Source organism: Octodon degus, unplaced genomic scaffold (assembly GCF_000260255.1).
Source record: "Octodon degus isolate 3935 unplaced genomic scaffold, OctDeg1.0 scaffold00017, whole genome shotgun sequence".
Classification (NCBI taxonomy): domain Eukaryota; kingdom Metazoa; phylum Chordata; class Mammalia; order Rodentia; family Octodontidae; genus Octodon; species Octodon degus.
In genome coordinates, this window is record NW_004524593.1 from 17954505 (window position 1) to 17973940 (window position 19436).

Here is a 19436-nt window from a genome sequence, read left to right on the forward strand (position 1 = left end):
AAAGGTCATATTTAAGTATTTACAGAAGACTACAAAATATTCAAGAGTGACTGTAGCCACCAGACAAAACAGCTTCCTCCCCTGCTTACTCCACCCAATCCCCGCCTTCTCTGCAGTGCCACCCTTTCCCATGGCACTGCATCGAAATCACCATCTCTTCTCATTTAATTGCAATTAAATTATCTAGTCTCTTTCCTGGCACCCCTGAGATGCTGAAAGTCATGCTTGATGGTCGCCCTGTGTATGACTGTCATTTCATAGGCCCTCATTTCCCTTGACAGCCACTGCTGGCTCCTGGAAGAGCTTCTGGAATTCTTATAGCTGGCTCTGAACACCCTGACCCTTGCACACCACTGGGAATTTCCCAGCCACCTCTCCTCTGCATCCGCACTCCCCAGTCATCTACCTGTAGCTCTCTATTCTCTTCCCCTGCATTATCTTCCTCAACATTTTCACCTGCAGCTAGAGATTGAAAATCAACTTTGTTGAAGAATATTCTTATTTCATATAATTAGGGTCTCTTACCAATCATCAGTTTAATTTTTTTCCAAATGACCTCTGGCCTTCTCTACTTAGGTATGTCTTACTGTTGCAAATAGAGATCTGATGTTCATTTCCTGAACATGCCCTCTCTTCTCCTCTCTTCCTTCTCTCCTCTTCTGCACACACACACACACACACACACACACACACACACACACACACACAACTGCTTTCTCCTCTTGGTTCACACGGGAAATACAGTGTGCTCCATGTTCATCGTTCATCACAATGCCTGCTGAACTATTCACACCAGTCTCATTCATTTGAAATCACTCTTGCAGTATGGCCACAGAGGCAAGGCTAACAAGCAGATCTAAGCTGAAAAGATTTGCAGCCACTGTTCTTTGCCCATCGGATCCTCACACTCATTCATCCATTCAGCAAATGTTTATCCAGGAGCTACCATGGTGCAGCCAGTCTTCCATCTCCTGGAATAATCAGAGAACAATGTGATCAGTTAAATGAGTCCCTCCACAAAAAATTATATTCTAGAAGGAATAATAGATATGCACAACAACACTATGTAAAGTGAAAAGTGTGCTAAAAGTAACAGATAGTGGGCAAATAACAGCAGCATAAAGAAGACCACAGGTGCAGACGCAGGAGCTGGTGCTTGCAATTTTAGAGGAGGAGGGAGGGAGGGAGGGAGGGAGGGAGGACATCAGTAAGAGGTGCCATTTGAGTGGGGAAGAAGCAGGAAACACCAGCCATTTTTGCATTGTGGGTGGTAAAGACATCTGCGCTCCAGGCACAGCCAATAGGATGAGGACCCTACACCGGAAGTGCACCTCGTCTATTCAGGGCCGGGAATGCCAGCCTGGGCAACACGAAGGGAGCCAAGGAAGCATGGTGAGGAATCCATCCAGAGGAGAAGCTGCAGTCAGATCATCCAGGTCACACAGGTCACTTTCAGAATGGTGGGTTCCACTCCAGTGGAGCATTTTGAGCAGAGAAATAACAGGCTTGATTCATACTTAATAGAAAACTAGTTGCTTTATTAAAAATAAAATAGCTAAGTTGGGAGTAGTTTGATAATTTTCACTGGTTCGGGCAAGGAGAGCCTCACAACGTCCAGATGCGTCCAGAGGAGGTGGCAAGAAGGAATCGACTCTGGATATATTTTGAAGACAACATCCGCCAGATTTTCTGATATCTAAGGTGTTGAATGTGAAGGAAAGAGAATTGTTGGATATGACTCACAAGTGTATTCTCTGATGTAGTGAAACATGAAATCAGCCTCACTTGAGACGGAGAAGAATCGCATGTGAATTAAAGTGAGAAGTCTAAAAACAAAAGTCTGTTTCAGGATAAATTTGCCTTTAACTTTGAGACATAAATTAGACAACTACATGGAGATTTTTGAGTAGTCTGATGTATGTAGCAGTCTGGCCTGCATCAATGCATAGAGAAGAGCTGGAGCCGACCGCACCATGCGCCAGAAGGAAAGGAGGTTCTTCAGGCAGAGAAGAAAGAACACCAGGGAGGGCCCAGGATATTCAGCAGTGAGGAGCACCAGAAAGGGCCACTCTTTAAAGAGAGAGAAATTATTTCCTGGGTTCACCTAGACAAGTCACAGCACTATCAAGCACCCACTGTCACTGGTGTAAATTAAATAGTTTTACCCGCATCTAGACAAATTTTGATTTTGAGTCAAAACATGTGTGGTTTACAACTATTACAATATTTGAAAATATTTAAGTTTAACAAACTCAGCAAGATTAATATCTAAATCAACAAAAACATTTATAAAAAGAATCTACTAAAGTGTAGAACATGAACCGTGCACTCACTTTTTGTTTTGCAATCACAGTGAAAAATAGAACACACTGTATAAATGAGGAAACAAATCAGAAGATTAGGTTGAGAAGTTAAGCTCTTTGCCAAAGTCACTTGGTTCTGAAGGAGCTGCACTCAGATTCTACAACCCCAAATCGGCCTGATTTTCAAGTTGCATGTCTTACTTCATCAATTCTTATACTTTTCTACTTCTTTTCACCTAATTCCAAAAAGATCTTTTCTCTTTGAAAATGTTTGGCACAATCTTAGCTGAAGAGCAGAGGAAAAGAACAAGGACTTTCTATAGGTGCCATGTGGGTCCGTGGGGCGTCGATAAGAAGGAAAAGTTGCATCCCGGGGCCTGAGACGTAGCTCAGTGGTGAAAACCTGCACAGCACACCAAAGGGCCCGGGTTCATCCCAGCACCCCCAAAACAAGTGGAGTCCAACTCCAGGAGTAAAAACAGCCGGAGGAAATAAGACACACAGAAAACAGAAAACCCAGAAGGGAAGGCGAGGTGAAGAGGGCTTCATGCGATCACCCTTTGCTTCTCTTCATATGCTTTTATATCAACAGAAGATTTTCATTGTTATGATCGGTGACCTCCTTAAGAAAGTGCTACATATATTTAAGCACGACGCAGGAGCCTCATCCTTACTAGGTGGAAGGGCTCTGTGATGCATTCATAGATAGTGCTGAAGAGTTGCAGTTGAGATCGTTCTGCAATTTTAATCAAAAATTTGGAGCACTGTTACAGCTTATGACCACTGTGACATTAGTGACCCTTGACAGTAGCATATCTGCCGCTAAAACTCCTGAGGTAACTGGCTCACATGGAGCCACTGAAATAAACATACGTATAACTGGAGGAAAATATTCCAAGCAAGAAACTGATGTTCATTGGTTGATACGGATGAGCTAAGATACTTCTGTTTTTAAATTTTAAAGTCATCCTGACCAGATCAGGTTATCTCACTAATATGAACAACTGCAAGTCCAAGGAAAAGGCATCCCTTTCACCTACTGAATAGTTTCCTATAGGAAGCAAAGGCAAGTCGTGCAAGAATAGAAAGTGTCCTCGGCATCAACTGCTCTAGAGAGGGAGGCTAGTAAAAGAGTTGAGGGAAGCTTCTGCAGCAGCCAGCTCCTGGATGGAAAGCCATGACTCTCTGGGTACAGAAAGAGAAGCAAGTGCAAGCAGGAAAGACAGAAAGATCTGGACCCGCATTCTCCGGCTTTGCTCTGTGCACCTGTGTTTGGGGCAGCCGAAGTCCCACAGCAGAGACTGGGCCTTTGCTTTCATTCCCAGCAGTCTCTTCTACAATTACCCCCACCAAAGGAACCCATCCTGGATATGGACAAAACAAGGGGGGACAGTGGCTTCATTTTTTGATTGAAAAAGGAGCAAAGGAAAGAAGGAAAATGATTGATAGTAAGTCCATCGGAACATTCCATACCTATCTCCTTTCAGATTAGAGAGGTGGCTGGGAAGCCGGCTCATTAGGCAGGAGTAATGAGCCAATGTATCCGCCAGCTCTAATTAGAGAAGAGATTCAGCAGGTGCAGCTGTACCTGTCCTCTGATCACACAAAACGTATTTTAAAATATCCTTTTCCTCCTGTAGCTCTTCAATACGCTAAACCTTATAAAGGAAAAAATGATAGCAAAAGCTAAATAACTCTTGAAACACACCCTTTTCCAATTTGAGATTTTTCATTCAAGAGTGAAATTTATTTTTATACAGTTTAAGCATATAGATCATCTCCAGCCCACAATGTCCTTTGGATGCATTAATTCAGTCTTTAGTGTACTGAAGTAGAGTAGAAACAAGCCATTTCAGCCCTGCAGTGAAAAGTGAACTAATTTATGGCACAGTCATGTACTTTGAGTAATATTTGGTGTAATAAAACACTTTTCAAAGTACTAATGGGGATTAAATATTGAAATAAGGCTCCTAAGATTTAATGTGTTATTAAAATATTCTACATGCAGAGTGCTTTATACATTTCTTCAATATACTAATTACTGAAACCTAGTTTCTAAATAGATAGATGCCTTAAATCACTGCTCCTTCACATAAGTTGTTGGATGGAAGAGCAGACACAAATTGAGTCTTTTATAAACCCTTTCACTTTGGGGCCCTACAATAACCATACAGGAAGATTACCCCTTGATTACTGCATTACAGTAAGAAAATAGATGTTCAAAGAGGTTAATAACAGTTGCCACTTGATGCATATTTACTATAGGACAAGCAGTACGTTCCAGGCATGTGCTATCTTACACACATCTTGGGAGTCTATTATGGAATAAAATGCCATTTAATAAATTAAACACCAGAGATTTCAACAGAGTAACATTTTTGACCAAAGGAACACAACTGAATCAGATTTGAGGTCAAGTTAATTTCACACCAGAATTTGGAAGGTTTTTTTAGTTTTGTTCTTTTGAAACACAATTATGCTGTAGTCCATGATGGCCTTGATCTCACTCTGAAGCTGAGGCTGGCCTCGAACGTTCAGGAAAACGTTTGCCTCAGCCTTTCAAGTGCTAGAATCACAGGTATGGATTACCACACAGCTCAGAACTTGGAAATTTTGCCGCTTCATTTTCAATGTATTTTAAATACCAATCCACATACTTTCTTTCTTTAAACTAAAATTAACTTAGATAACAGGGCCTAGAGGGAAAAAACCCTCAAAATGTCCATTATTTCACTTAATGATGATATCATATATAAATTTCTATAGGACATCTTTAGCCTCTGACCATTTTATCAATTTATTGAAAACATTTTAAAAGATTTGAGGGGCCAGGGAGATGGTTCAGTAGAATAAGTGTTTCCCTGACAAGTGCAAGGGCCTGAGTTCAATCCCCTGTTCCACCAAAAATAAAGTAAAATAAAATAAAAGATTTGAGGTCCTATCATATAAAAATTATAGAATTGTATAGTTAACTATTATGTGAATTTTGCAAAGATGTTGGTTGCATTTTTTCTATACTACAAAGTTAAAAAATAATATTCAAAAACAATACTAAGTACAGTTCCATGAAAAACATAACTAGTATGCCAACATTTAGAAGCCACTGCTAGACGCTGTTGAGCTGGGTTTCAAGAACTCCCATGTGTGGTTGGTGGAAAGAAAATCTTTCATTCACTTTTCAATAAGCTAACCCTCAGCGAATTAAGAAAAGAGAGAAGACTAAAACTAGGATAAAAGAGAGTCACTGCAATTCACAACACAAAAATACAAAAGATCATTAAAGATTATTGTGAACAATTATATACCAACATATTAGAAAAGGAAGTAATTCTTCAACACATTAGAAGTTCATGTTACCATGTTCATACACACATACACACACACACACACACACACACACACACATACCCCACAGGCTTATGGGACTCTTTCATGGAGACACATGAAAGAATCTTCAAAAAAAAAAAAACTGAATCCAACAGCACATTCTTCACAGTAATCAAGGATAATCAAGGGGGCATCATCCCAGCGTGAAGAATGGTTCAATATACGGAACCAAATAAATGTGACGTACCACATCAACAGAATGAATGTAAATCTCTATGTCCAGGGCTTCGAGATGAAAATGCAATGCCTAACAAACTGCCTATACCAAGAACATACCCCAACACAGTAAAAGTCAACTGTTAATAAGCCACTTTTATTCCACTGAATAAAGAAAAGCTGAACCTGTTCTCGCCAAGTGATAGAACTAAAAACGGATGCTAAACTTCACCACATTTATTCAACATATTGCTATAAGCTCTAGCCAGAGAAATAAGGTAGATGAAGGTTCAATCCCCAGGCCTGCTATGCTGGCCCTGCCCACCGAGATGGCAATTGAGACTGGGTGTGTTGATGCACACCTGTAATCCCAACTCTTGGGAGACTGTGAACAGGTGGATCAGTATGAGTCTGATCTAGTAGTGAGACCCTGAACACCCTATAGACCCTTCCCTAAAATACAAAATAAACAAACAAACCAGAAAAGAAATCAAATTGCCACTATTTGTAGATAACATTATCTTACATACAGGAAGTTCCCAAAATGTCACAAAAATCTCTTAAAACCAAGAGACGATTTCTGCAAAGTTGTAGGATATAAAAGCAACATACAACACTCAGCAGTATTGCTAAGTGCCAGTTATGAATTATCTGAACTAAAATATCAAGAAAGCAATCTTATTGAAATAGCTGCAAATAACTTAGGAATCAATTTATCAGAGGTAAAAGAACTATACAGTGAAAGTAATAAAATATTGACGACAGTAATTGGAGAGGTTGCAAAATAAATTGAAGAGCATGATATTCCTTGTCCACAAATTGGAAAAATCAATATTGTTACAATGTTCATAGTACCCAAAGCAATTTGCTAATTTGATGCCATCTTACCAAATATTAATGTTGTTTTCGCAAAACTAGAAAAAAAGTAAATTGTAAAGCCTGTATGAAACTATTAAAAAAATACCACAACATTCTTGATCAAAAATAACACAGAAGGGGCCAGTGAGATAGCTCAGCAGGCTAAAGTGCCTATTTAGGCAAGCTTAGGGATCATGGTTAAATCCTCAGCACCACGTACTGCACCAGCCCTGGCCCCATGCATGTTTTTGTTGTTTTTTTAAAATAATTTTATTGAGAAACAAATAGCAATGAGACAGTTTCACAACAGATCAGAAGCACATTTTCAATAATTAATACATTGCATATTGTTGTCTTAGTGGTTATTCATTGTACAAGATGCACACCTGATATCCTGTCTCAAACACTATTAGAACAAACCTCTCTATTCATTGAATTAAGAGAATGTAGCTGTATATCTATCCTAACTATTTTGAATATACAGATACAAAATGGTCGGTCATTTCTATCCCACTTTTTTGGTTAATTTTGTCAGAGAAGGGCATTCTATTGTCGTTTAAATACTGTAAGTGCATGAATTAAGCAAAATATCCCAATATAGTCCAGTAGTCCATAAAAGTAGTGGGTTTTCCGTAAGACTGGCAATGTCCGAAGTTGTTGACTTGAGCCTTTTACAGCTCAGCATATTAATATGGCTTTACTTTTTATACTTCGTTTTCATACTTTTCTGCTGGATAGTTAAGACCAGGATAAACAAGCCCTATATAAAAGAAATGTAACTTTTGTGTTTGATAAGGTCAGTCAAATTCCCTCAGGATTTAACCTGAAACCCAGTACTGTAGTTTGTAGAGATTTTGTCATTGTCAGCCATGTGGCTGAGTCACGGACATTGCTTGCCCAATGTGCTCTCTATGAAAGCCTGAGAGAATATTTTCTCTCTATGTGACTTTCCTGAGGCACACTCTACATTATTGTTCATTTTCCTCTGTGGCCCCATAATCTTATTGATCAGAAAATTTGAGACACAACTGAGTTACATGATATTATAGTACAGGTTCTCCTCTGTCCTGAGTCTTCACTGACCTTGAAAGGCTAGGGCCAAAATGTTGTCTGTCTTGCAGCCCTTCTTTTTCTCTAATTTTTGGTCTGCAAACTTAGGTTGTTAACCTTCCAGAAGAAAGGCTGATGATTGTTAACCTACAACACAGGCAGTTGAGCTTAACCTCACTACCTATCTGGATATCAAACATCTTAGACATAACATGGAACAGGTATTTTCTAATCAGGCATTGATATGTTAAACTTTGTGTCCCTCCAGAATATGAAGAAAAAAGATTAAAAATATAAAAAAAAATTTTAAAAAATAAGAATAATTGTTTACATATCTTTACACAGAAATTTAGAAATCTAACAATATACAGCCTTGTAGCAGGACAGTCCTGTGACATTATTATTATTTTGTCTCTTAAATTCATTTATTACCCTTTTTTAAAAAAACAAACATTTACTTGAGAAACAGCATGGCAGCAATTGGTGCAACCAGTGTAGGGGAGCACAGGACTGGCCCTGTGCATGTTGACCTGGCCACTGGGACCGGGTGTGATGTCGCACACCTGTAATCCCAATGCTGGGAGGCTGAAAGCAGGAAGATTAGTACCAGTATGAGCTGTAGAGTGCATACTGCTTCGAATGTCATATCAATTACTGCTATACTCTCTCCCAAGTAAATGTTTGTTTTTTTAAAATGGTAATAAAAGAAAGCAAGAATCAAGAAAAAAAATGACATAGGACTGTCCTGCTACAGTGTTGTATATGTTTAGACTCTGTATCAAATACATTAAATAATAATAATAATAACATAGAAGGAAACTTTTATACTACCTGACTACAAAATATAGTACAGTTGTATAATAAAAACATGGTAAAAATTAAAATAAATAAAAAATAAAACAATGGTGTTAGCATAAAAATAGAAACATAGGCCAGCAAGACAGAATACAGAGCCTTGAAATAAACCTGTGAAGCTACAGCCAGTGGTTTTCTTGAAAGGGTGCTATGAACATTAAAACTGGAGAAGGAATAATCTTCAGTAAATTCTCTGAGAAGACTGACTGTCCCCACGCAGAATCCAGATCCCTTGTGATGACCAGTTTCAAAAGCCAACTCAAAATGGAATAAAGACTTGGTAGAAAGGTATGGAGCTATGAAACCACCAGAAGAAAACGTGAAGGGAGCACTTCAGGACATTGAAAAGGACAAGGAGTGCTTACAACACCCCCAAAGCACAGGAAATAAAAGGAAAAACAGACAAGTGGGACTATGTTAACTAACAACCTCCTGGACAGGAAAAGAAGTCGTCGACAGGGCAGAGACCCCCTATGGGATGGGAGAAAGTACTTTCAAATTATACATTTGACAAGGAGTTGATATTCAGAATCTGTGCGGAGCTGCACAATCTCAACAGCAAAATTAAATTAGTACAGTCATTATGGAAGACAAACAAACAAAACAGATACCCTGATTAAAAACTGGGCAAGAGATCTGAATAAACATTTCTCAAAGGGAGCCTTACCAATGACCAGCAAGTAGATGAAAACAATGCCCAGCACTACGAAACACCAGGAAAATTCAAATCAGAATCATAATGAGATGTGACTGCACCCCAGTAAAATTGGCTTTTAATCAAAAGGCTGAGATAACAAGCGCCATGAGATATGTGGATCAGGTAATTCTCCTGTCAACTTCTTTCTGTAACCTTCTTTTCTGTCCATAGTGTAGATTATCTTCTTAAATTATGCACTTATTTTTAGTGTTAGAAAATAGGAACATTATCAATCTAATTTATTACACATTAATATCATTTGACAGTTTCTCAAAATATTCCCATCTCATTTTAAAAGTGTTTTGTTGTCAGGGCCGGCGAGATAACTCAGAGGTCTAAGCATCTGCTTGGCGAGCACAGGAAGCACAGCTCGATCCCTGGCATGTTGCGCCAGCCCTGCCTCCAGGCACACTGAGCTGGCCGCTGAGAACGGGTCTTGTGTGCACCCCTGTAATCCCAGTGCTGGGGAGGCTGAAATCAGCAGGATCACTATGAGTCCAAGATGTGTAGTGAGATCCCGTACCAAATACATAATAAATAAATAAATATTAAAAATTAAGAAAACAAATGTTGTGTATCAAAATCCTAGTCAAGAAAAGGAGAGAGAAAAGAAGGCTGTGTGCTGTTCTTTCCTTTAGTGTTAGTCTAAGTGAAGAAGTTTTAATTTTAAAGCTGTGTTGAAGAGCAGCTCCTCAAAGATATGACTGCCTAGAGCCTGTTCCTGACATCTGGTGCAGAAAGAGGGCCTTCGAAGGTGCAGTTCGGTTAGGATCCTGGAGATGAACGGGGCCCTCATCCAGGGAGGAAGAGATAGAGGAGGGGACCTTGTGCAATAAAGCTGTATCTGCCCCGCTGTGGGCTGCACAGGGGAAAGCCCTGCCCATAGTCCACAGAGAGGACAGTGTGTGGTCCTTTCTAGTGGCCCCAGCCCTGCGAAGTCTGTGAGCTCAGGCTTCTGGCTGCCACAGCTGCCAGAGACTGCGTTTCCACTACACTAATCTACCACCCAATTGATGGCACTTTTTTACTGGACCCCAGGAAATAGACCCAAATACTTTAAAATAGCTTCTTTGAATCATTTTAGAAACAATGGAATGGGATAAAATAAATAGCATTCCGAAATCGGTATCTTACCATTCGAACTCTGTCCTATTTGTATAGTCCCAGAAGCGAAATCTGAAATGGATCCACTTAGAGTTCTTGTATGGAAGGCCATGTTACCCTCCTCCAAGCCATTGATAAAGAAGCTGATTTTTGTCCGATGCACCTGCAAGAAATGGGCCCCATTATTTTAAGCATGTCAACGTCCATTTCACATAGCCACACACCTAGTTTTCTGAAGTTACTTTGCTGCTTGTCCATTTTCTTTATTTGAAAAGGCCACAATTTATTTTAATAGCATAATGATATGTGGGTTAAGTCTAGAACTAAATGCACATGCTTACTCATGAGTAAGCATGAGTCCTTCTGCTGTGAGGACTCATGCTTACTCACAGGCATGCATAATTGTCCTAGGTATGTGATAGTTCTGATTGCCACGCCTTCATATACTCTAAAGATATATTCTTTCTTTAATGCTCATTAAATTTGTTATGGCTATATTTGGAAACAAGGAAATTAATACAAAAGGGAGAGATATTCAAAACCAGACCTATAACAATTCATTACTTGTGGTTATATTTCAAGTGACTAGAACAAAATACTTCTAATAAGTATTTGTTCTTTTAGGTATTAGTATATGATTGGTAATTTTCAAATATAGTTTCCCAATGCAGAATAACATTGAAATCTGCTGGCTCCCGTCTAAACTAATCAATCAAGCTGCCCAATAATGTCAATTTACTTTCCGGATTGACACTATTTTTCTATAAATGTTTTTTTATCTTTGAAAATACTTTTTGTGGGTTTTGTTTTGTTTTTGTTTTGCAGTACTGTGGATTGAACTAAGGATCTTGCACTAGCCAGGCAGGCGCTTACTCTACTGAGCTCTCTCCCCGGCCCCTGAAAATAATTTTGCCTTTGAAAGCCAAATAATTCAGTTTTGTGGACCAAATGGACCCAATTTACAACTGTTCCACTCTGAGATTGTAATGGAAAATAACAACATGTAAGCGAATATGCCTGTCTCCTGATAAAAAAACCAACTGTATTTAGAAAAGCAGGTGGCCAGCCAGATATGCCCCGTGAGTCGTAGTTCGATCTCTGGATTATACCATAAAAAAGCACCGAAGTCTCACGGTGTGGCATGATCCTCGAATAAGCAATTCAAGCTTACACGCAAAACCCAACTACGTTCACAGCTACCCAAAGCCACCTACAATTGCACAAAATCTTCACGAAAGTGGTCAGCTGTTCTGACATCAAACTGAGTCCCTGCAGATAGTGTTTCTGCTCAAGTGCTTTCAACTTAAATGTAAACGCAACATTCAGCACTCTAGAGAGGAAAGCAGTTCAAAGGGCAGACAAAAGACTCCAGAGAGAATCTGGGATGGGGAGGAAGAGATGCAGGTTTTATATTATGCTATTGTTAAGGATGGATGCTAATACTTCAATTAAAACTATTTTAATAGTTTAATTAAACCAGGGGCTGGGGACATAGCTTCATGGCAGAGCACCTGTCTGGCAAGTGCAAGGTCCTGAGTTTAGCTCCTGGTACCCAGCACTCAGAATGTTGTCCTGCTACAGAGTGTGGGTGATACGGATGAATGCATGTGGGTTCTTCAGTGCGAAAGATGCACCTTTGGGTGCAGGCTCTGGATGATGGGGAAGGTACCGAAAGCCAGGGTGCTAGGGGGAACGTCCAAGCCATTTACTCAACTTCGCTCTGCACCTAAAGTTCATTTTATAAAAATTATACTTTAAATGCTTTTCCATTCAAAAGGACTTGCAATAATTCAAGTAACATTTATCCTCAGACATCTTTAAATTACCTTATGAATTATTATCTTAAGAAGTCCTTTTGAAAACTCCCAATCAAAAACACAACTAAATAACAACAACAAAAACATCTGGAAGTTAATATCCTAATTACTTGCTAATAACTGACTTCTCAAAAGTTCCTCAATATGATTTTCCTCCATCCGAGCCGACCCGCTTTCATTTGGATATGTTCTTTCTTAAATTCACTGACCCAGTGTTTTGTTCGATTTAATTTTAAAACAAAGCTTGCATATGCCGAAAGTCCAACACCAACTCTTCACGGCCACGAATCTATTCCTCTCTGCTGGGTAGTAGGACTGCATTTTTTGTTTTGCATCCCATTTTTTTACAGCCTGTTACTGTCATTTGGTGTTTGACTGTTATCATTATAAAAGATACAGGCTTTTCTACTTTGTTATTTGTAGCATTATCTCATGTTTTACAACATCTTTGGGCAACGCGCAGGCACATGAAATATAACTAGTGAAAACTTCTCGGTGGTATTAATGCATAAAAAAGAACGTGGCTCCATCTGCACTGTCTTTACCAGCCGAAAGCTGATGAACAGCCAATTTTCCTTTATCACATTAGCACAGCCATGAGGGAAACACATTCGTTCTCGTCAGCTACACTAAAGATACTATTACCAATCTAACATATACATGTTTTATATCAGCAGTATTCTCGGAGCATGAGAGAGCCAACAATATATTAACACTAGCATGACAGTTTATTTAAGAAAAGAAAATTGTCTCTGTAGAGGGACAGAAGTTAGAAATGTATGGCTAAAGCTCAGTGTCACTGGTCTAATAAAGGTAATAATTCTTAGGCTTTCTTTATAGCAGGTAGCACTCCTGTGACAGCTCTGTCATATCATTCAAATAAAAATGTTGTCTTTTACAAGTGGAAGTGCACCTTTATTCTGAGGCAGATAGGAAGCATGTTTTTGATTTTCTGTATGCACTGTATTATATCTGTAGTCAAGAGTTCGGGACCTTCTCTTTTTTATCAACTCATCACTTATTTGCTTAGTAGAAGAATTCAGTGTCACTTGCAGTGAATTCCAGGGGATGGTTTCACTCTATTGGTGCTTAAAAAATGATGTATGGTGATCCCAAGCCACTCTCTCCCATTGTCCCCTCCCCTAACAACCACCTTTCTATAAATAAGATGAAATCATCTTTGGTTTTTCACACCGTGTTTTATGTTCCCAGAGTCTCCCAACTGTTTTACAATTCTGATTTGGGCCCCACCACATAGAGCGTCTGAGGGCTGTGGCGGCTTTGTGCCATAGCTCATTTGGATTATCCCCTGGCCAGTTATCAAGGGGGATAGGAATATATACGATGGAATTTCTGATTTGTGAAGAGAAAGTCTTCCGCTAAAGTGAGCTTCCCACCGATCTCATTTCCTAGCCCTCGGGGGATCGGACCTGCTTGTGCGTGTTTACTGATGTCTCCGAGATAGGTAAGCTGGCTAATCCAGTGGGAGTTGTAGGAAAGTCTTTACATCGCTCCTTATAGAAGATTCAGAAGCACTTTGGAAAGATGTAGATGAGTGAGTCTTTCCCTAGCCTTTGTTCTCCTTCTATATTAGTCAGCTTCTTGGTTGAACTTGTGTCCCTGTGGGATGCTTTGCTTGTCCCTTGGAAAGCAAGAGCATATTAATTTATTTACAATGACAGAATTCATAACCCTGCTCCATTATCCTCCTTCATGATTAATTGGGAGTATAATTCAAAAGACAAAAAAGTCCCCAGGAGCTAAGAAGTCACCAAAGAGGAAACATAATCAAGCTCACCTAGACGACAGCAACTGCCCACGTCACCTGCTCCCTTGAGACCCAGACCTTTGTCTTTGTTCTACTCCTTCCTGATGGCCATTATCAACCCAAAGTAACTGACAGCTCTGGCTGGGCAGTACATAGGCGGGGAACCTGGGGCTGGCTCCCTTAGTGGCAAATGATTTCTTGTCACCAGCATCCTTCTGATTCAAATGGAACTCAATGGAACATCAGCCTAGTACACACAGTGGCTCTACAAGTTGGGCCATAAAAGTAAGCCACGATCTTTCTTCTCAAGAAGATTGCACGTGTGATAGCAGAATAATTTTAATATTTTACCATTTTAATCACTATAAATGATAATGGTTATTTTAAATTTAAGTAGTGAATCTGAACATAGTCAATGGGGCATTGTAGTTTTTTAAGAAGTTTCACAGAGAATCTGTATATCTGTTAGTACATGTGGTACACAATCTATTTTTAGATTATTTTCCTCTAAGACATGTTTACTCAGAACCTATGTGCAAGTCTCCCATGAACACCAGTTCTGTCAACTTGATAGGCATCACTTTATTTATTTATTCATTAAGGTACCAGGGATTGAACTCAGGACCTAGCACTTGCCAGGCAAGCACTTAGTCCACTGAGCTATCTCGCCGACCCCTAGGCATCCCTTTAAAGTAAAAGCATTTCAAACATTCTGACCAGGCCTTTTTAATATATGCAACACAAAATGCATCAGCAACATATCGTAAATTTACTCTAAACAGTGTGATGACGGGACATGCAAACATAAACAACATCACGTGGGGTGCGAAGGAACCCAAGCAAAAAGGAAACCATAGTGATGTGAGCCAAGAGGCGACTTTTACGGAGAAGAAATGGGCAAGATTTCTAAAATAGAAATTGCCCTGAAATAGAAATTTCTATTTCTGTGTGGAAGAAGGGTTTACAGAACAGCTTCTGCCATAGTAGCTGTAATTTTTAGCCATCAGATAATTTATGCTAAAACCACATAAGGTTATTTCCCAGCAGCACGTGCACGAGCCATAACCCTGCCTGAGAACATAGATCCCAACCTGCACTGCTCGCCACCCTGAGGGTCGGGTCTACTGGAGGAGCTTTCTCCTCGCTCAGCTCGTTCAATTTCATTTCTAACCTCAGCCAAACTCTGGCCTAATTGGGGAAGTCCCCCAACTCTCCGGCCAGTACACAGTACCTAATCCTGTATCCATGATTTGTTCAAGTCCTTGCCAGTTGAGAATTTACCTAAAGTTTTAGTATTTTTTAAAACATAAATCTCAACTTCTGTATCACTCAGTAATCCTAAAAAGTATTTCTGAATTGTAAAAGTGGTTAACACTTACTGAAAAATTAGTATGCTGGGCATCGTCCTAAAATTTTTATGTGTATTTAGGTTTTTTTTGCTTCACCAAACCAAGGCAGTTTTGCTATGATCACCATTTTAAAGATGAACTGAATCACGGAGAATAGAAAACAAAAATTATTCAAGGTCAGACAGAAGGTTGATTGGTTCCGGAGCCACTTTGAAACGGCCGATTTTAATTAGCCAATTAAATCCAGTTAACGTGTGGGAGTAGGCGCCATGTAATTTATTGGACCCATCCCCTGAACTCTGCCCGCTGACGGCTCAGGCTCGATGTCCACATGGCTCGCAACAACAAGGCTAACATCCCCTGCACACCGTAGCCACCTGCCATGCGCAACACCTGCAGACAGTTCACTGACATCACCTCGCTCGAAGCTGCCTTCACCTCGTACACCATTTTTCCCACAGCTGAGGTTATCGGGGCTTTACTGTTCGGTGATATGCCTCTGCAGCCTTTGGGGACCTTTCCGGCTTTGAACAGTGTTTACTGTTATAAATGATGGCCCTGAAAGCTATCTCTGAGCAATTTCCTAGGCCCCAGGTCTAAACGTTTAGAACACACTGAACAAATCTAGTCCCCATGGTAGAAAGATCTCGTTCCTGTTCTAAGTCTCCTTTTCAGGATGGATGGATGCGTTCAGTCTCTGTGATGTTCTGAGTAGGCCATAAGTTTTAGCCTCTCCCTTCTTAGGACTCTAGAAATGCTACAATTTCTAGATATCCTCTGACCTTCCCAACTGGATCAAGTGCAGGATTAGTACCTTAGTATGATTGGAAATTGCTGGCTAGATTTTTGGCACTACGCAGTTAAGATTGATAAATTAAGCCAAGCTAACTGCTCACTAAAATACTGTCTTGCTTTGTTTTCTGTTTCACCCACACCACTTCTAAGTAACATCTGCTCCATCATGCGCACATATAGCTGGTTTTGTGGCCCTCAGGGCAGGAATTTATATTTGTCTATGTGATATTTCATCTTGCCAGGTTCAGCGCATCGCTCCGGGCTGTCAAAATCTTTTTGGTTACTATGTCTGTCATCAAATGTGTTTATCATTCCTCCAAGATTTATGTCATTTGCAAATTTGATGAGCACGCCTTACATGCGAGGCAGAAACTCAATAAATACGGACTGATTGAGTAATTGATGCCTCAAAATAAAACCACCGGCACTACTATTTTACATCTCTAAGCAATAAAGAAAAGGCACCTTTTCTAATGGATAAAACATACCACAGTGGGATTTCTGGATAGCTTTTCAATGAGGCCTTGCTTCTAAATGTGAGCTTTTATGTAATTACAAACGAATATTCTAGTCTACTAACAATCTCTGCTAAACTGTACTTATGGAAGCAAAATAAAATAGGGACTAGAGATAATATTCAAGGACAGTTGCGGGTTAGCTAACAGTAGCCTGGAAGGCGCATGTGTGTCTACTACTAATGTAAATCACTGAGCAACTTTACCAGCGTAAATCACTGAGCAATCCTGCTCAGCCCTCTTTCTTGCATTAGTTTGGCTTCTGCATTTCTCACGAACATCCAGGGCTTTTCCCGGGGCCGGTGCCCGCGAGCCCTTTCCCTTCCCTGGCCCCACTTCACACACACACACTCCTGCATGTCAGGCTCCCGACCTGCTGCCCTCCCTTGCTGTCTACTTCCAATTCCTGCACAGCGCAACTTCCCATGCACAAGCCCCCAGCACAGCCAGCCTAAAATCTGCACACAGGAGCAAGAGCACTTTCATCTCATCTAGATGGGATGTGAAATTTCCATAGCACTGCTTCCCAAATGTTAAGTTATTCTTCTTTCCTGCAAGAAAAGCCAATCATTTGTACATGTGACAGAAGAGCTACAGATGGCCTGACTCATCGTTGACTTCACCCAGAACATAGGGAAAGATCCAGTCCATTTGCCCGTCCTGCCTGTCACCCTTTCCTGAAAAATTCCACTTCCCAGAATGACTCTGACACACAGGAGCTCGCAGCATTCTACACCACCATTTCCACCCATCCCTGATGCCCTTGTCATTCGCACCGACAGGAGGCACATGATTTCCAAAAGATGATCACAATTAATTGTAAGACACTAAAGCCTGAAGATTTTCAGTCATCTATGTCCCCCAATAATTCAGAAGTTACATGCTATAATTTCCTGTCTTTTAGAGAAAATTATTAAAGCACCTGCAAGCAGATGCAGGGGCCAGGGGTTCAATCCCCTGCATGTGGTGGCGCCCCCGCCCCCCGGGCACCCTGAGATAGCACTTGAGACTGGGTGTGGTGGCGCGAAGGCTTGTAATCCCAGCTCTTGGGAGGCTGTAAACAGGCAGATCACTACGAGTCTGATCTAGTAGTGAGACCTTGAACACCCTGTAGATCCTTCCCTAAAGATAAAAAATAAAAAATAAATTTAAAAAAAAGAGTAAATTAACAACTTACTTTGCCTTCCATGTTTTTTGAGGAAACTTAAAAAAAAAAAAAAAAAAAAAAAAAAAAAAAAAAAAAAATTAATTTCACCATACCTATTTTTGAAAAAAATAAAAAAAAAAAAAAAAAAAACAAACAAACAAAAAAAAAAACACAATAGCTGTTTGGAAAGTGGTTCTGTTGTTTGAATACTTAATGAACACACTATGCCATGCTAAGTGTGAGGGTACATGAAGGGCTCTGGAAGACGCAAAACTTTTCTTCGAGTAGTTTGCGAATGGCAATGGAAATGGGCATGTAAAATCATGTGCAATGCCAGGTGCAAGAGGCAATAAAATAATTATGAATAAATGGTTAGGGGCAAAGAGAAGAAGCTGAAATCATCTCAGAGTGCTTCCCTTCCACACGCTTTCCTGCATCTCCTCTGCCCACAATACCTCCAGTCCTCAAGAGTTGTCTATATCTTTTTTTTTTTTTTTCAGTACTGAGGATTCTACTGAGCTATCTCCCCAGCCCAAGAGCTGTCTATACCTTTGCTGCCAAGGTTTGCCTTTTGCTTCTGGTTAAACTGTAAGCTCCAAGGGAGCAGGTTTTGCTCTGCTTCTTTTTCCTCTTTCTGATGTTGCTGTTCTACCCTCTCAAGGCACGTACTTAGTCCTCACGAATGAACGTGGCTTCATCTAAGCCAGCAGGATGAGGGTTGAAGAGACTACATCGAGGAAAATGTCACTGGGGGAAAGACATGGACAGCATAAGCACACTGAGGATAATAAAAAAAGAAGCAAGAAAATGAGAAGAAGCCTTAAGTCCCCCCCTTCAACTGAGGTTGGAGCCTCAGGCCCTGATGTTCATTTTTGTTTCACTAACGCTCTTGGTGGGCTTGAATTTCAACTCTAGAATCAGACGGCACTTCATTGCATGAGGTAGAGGAAGTGATCCCTTCTTCAAGTCTCATTATTTTAATATTAATTTAATAAACAGAGCTTTTAATATGCTGGATGCAAAGTCACTTTTTGCACTTTTCCCCAAATCCTCTCCAGTTTTCTCAATCCTCCTATGTTGAGGTGGTCAAGGGCTTATCATCAGGCCAAGGTTCAACACTAGATTTCTGTTCACACTTTCAGGCATAAACCAAAGTTCTGCCCAGAGATGTGGATGCACTGCTGACCCAAACTCCGCCTTCAACGTGCAGCTGCAGAGGAAATCGGGCCGCGGAACAGTTCCAACAGTATGCTGCGTGTGGGGCCCCGACCACCTCAGGCACTCTGAACAACAGTCTGTACGCTGGGATGGAATCAGCCGCTCCACACCAGCAGTGAGTCTACTGACACTTCACAGGAGCTGTGCCTGCTGAAGTCTTAAGTCAGTGGGGCACAGATGACTAAATGATAACCGAATGTGTTAACATTATTTTCTTAAAAGGCACACTTTTCCATAAGTGCTGATATTCTGGTCATTGTGTGTTTCCATAGAGATTTTTTAGTGACAAAGACAGGACTGGGTAAAATTTATTAAAGGCATGGCTCACAAAAAAAAAAAAAAAAAAAGAAAGAAGAAATCAAAGGAAAAAATATGAGGCTGTTTGGTGTCCTTCGGAGAAATAGATCATGAGTTCTG

General features: G+C 40.3%; 1 protein-coding gene across 1 annotated transcript in view; it reads right to left on the bottom strand.

Moving 5' to 3' along the window:
* Window positions 1-19436, bottom strand: part of Ush2a (usherin) — a 732353-nt gene that overhangs the window by 662725 nt on the left and 50192 nt on the right. Inside the window, exon 4 of the mRNA XM_004626936.2 lies at window positions 10441-10573. Within this exon, the coding sequence (XP_004626993.1) occupies window positions 10441-10573 (133 nt within the window). The remainder of the gene's footprint in view (window positions 1-10440; window positions 10574-19436) is intronic.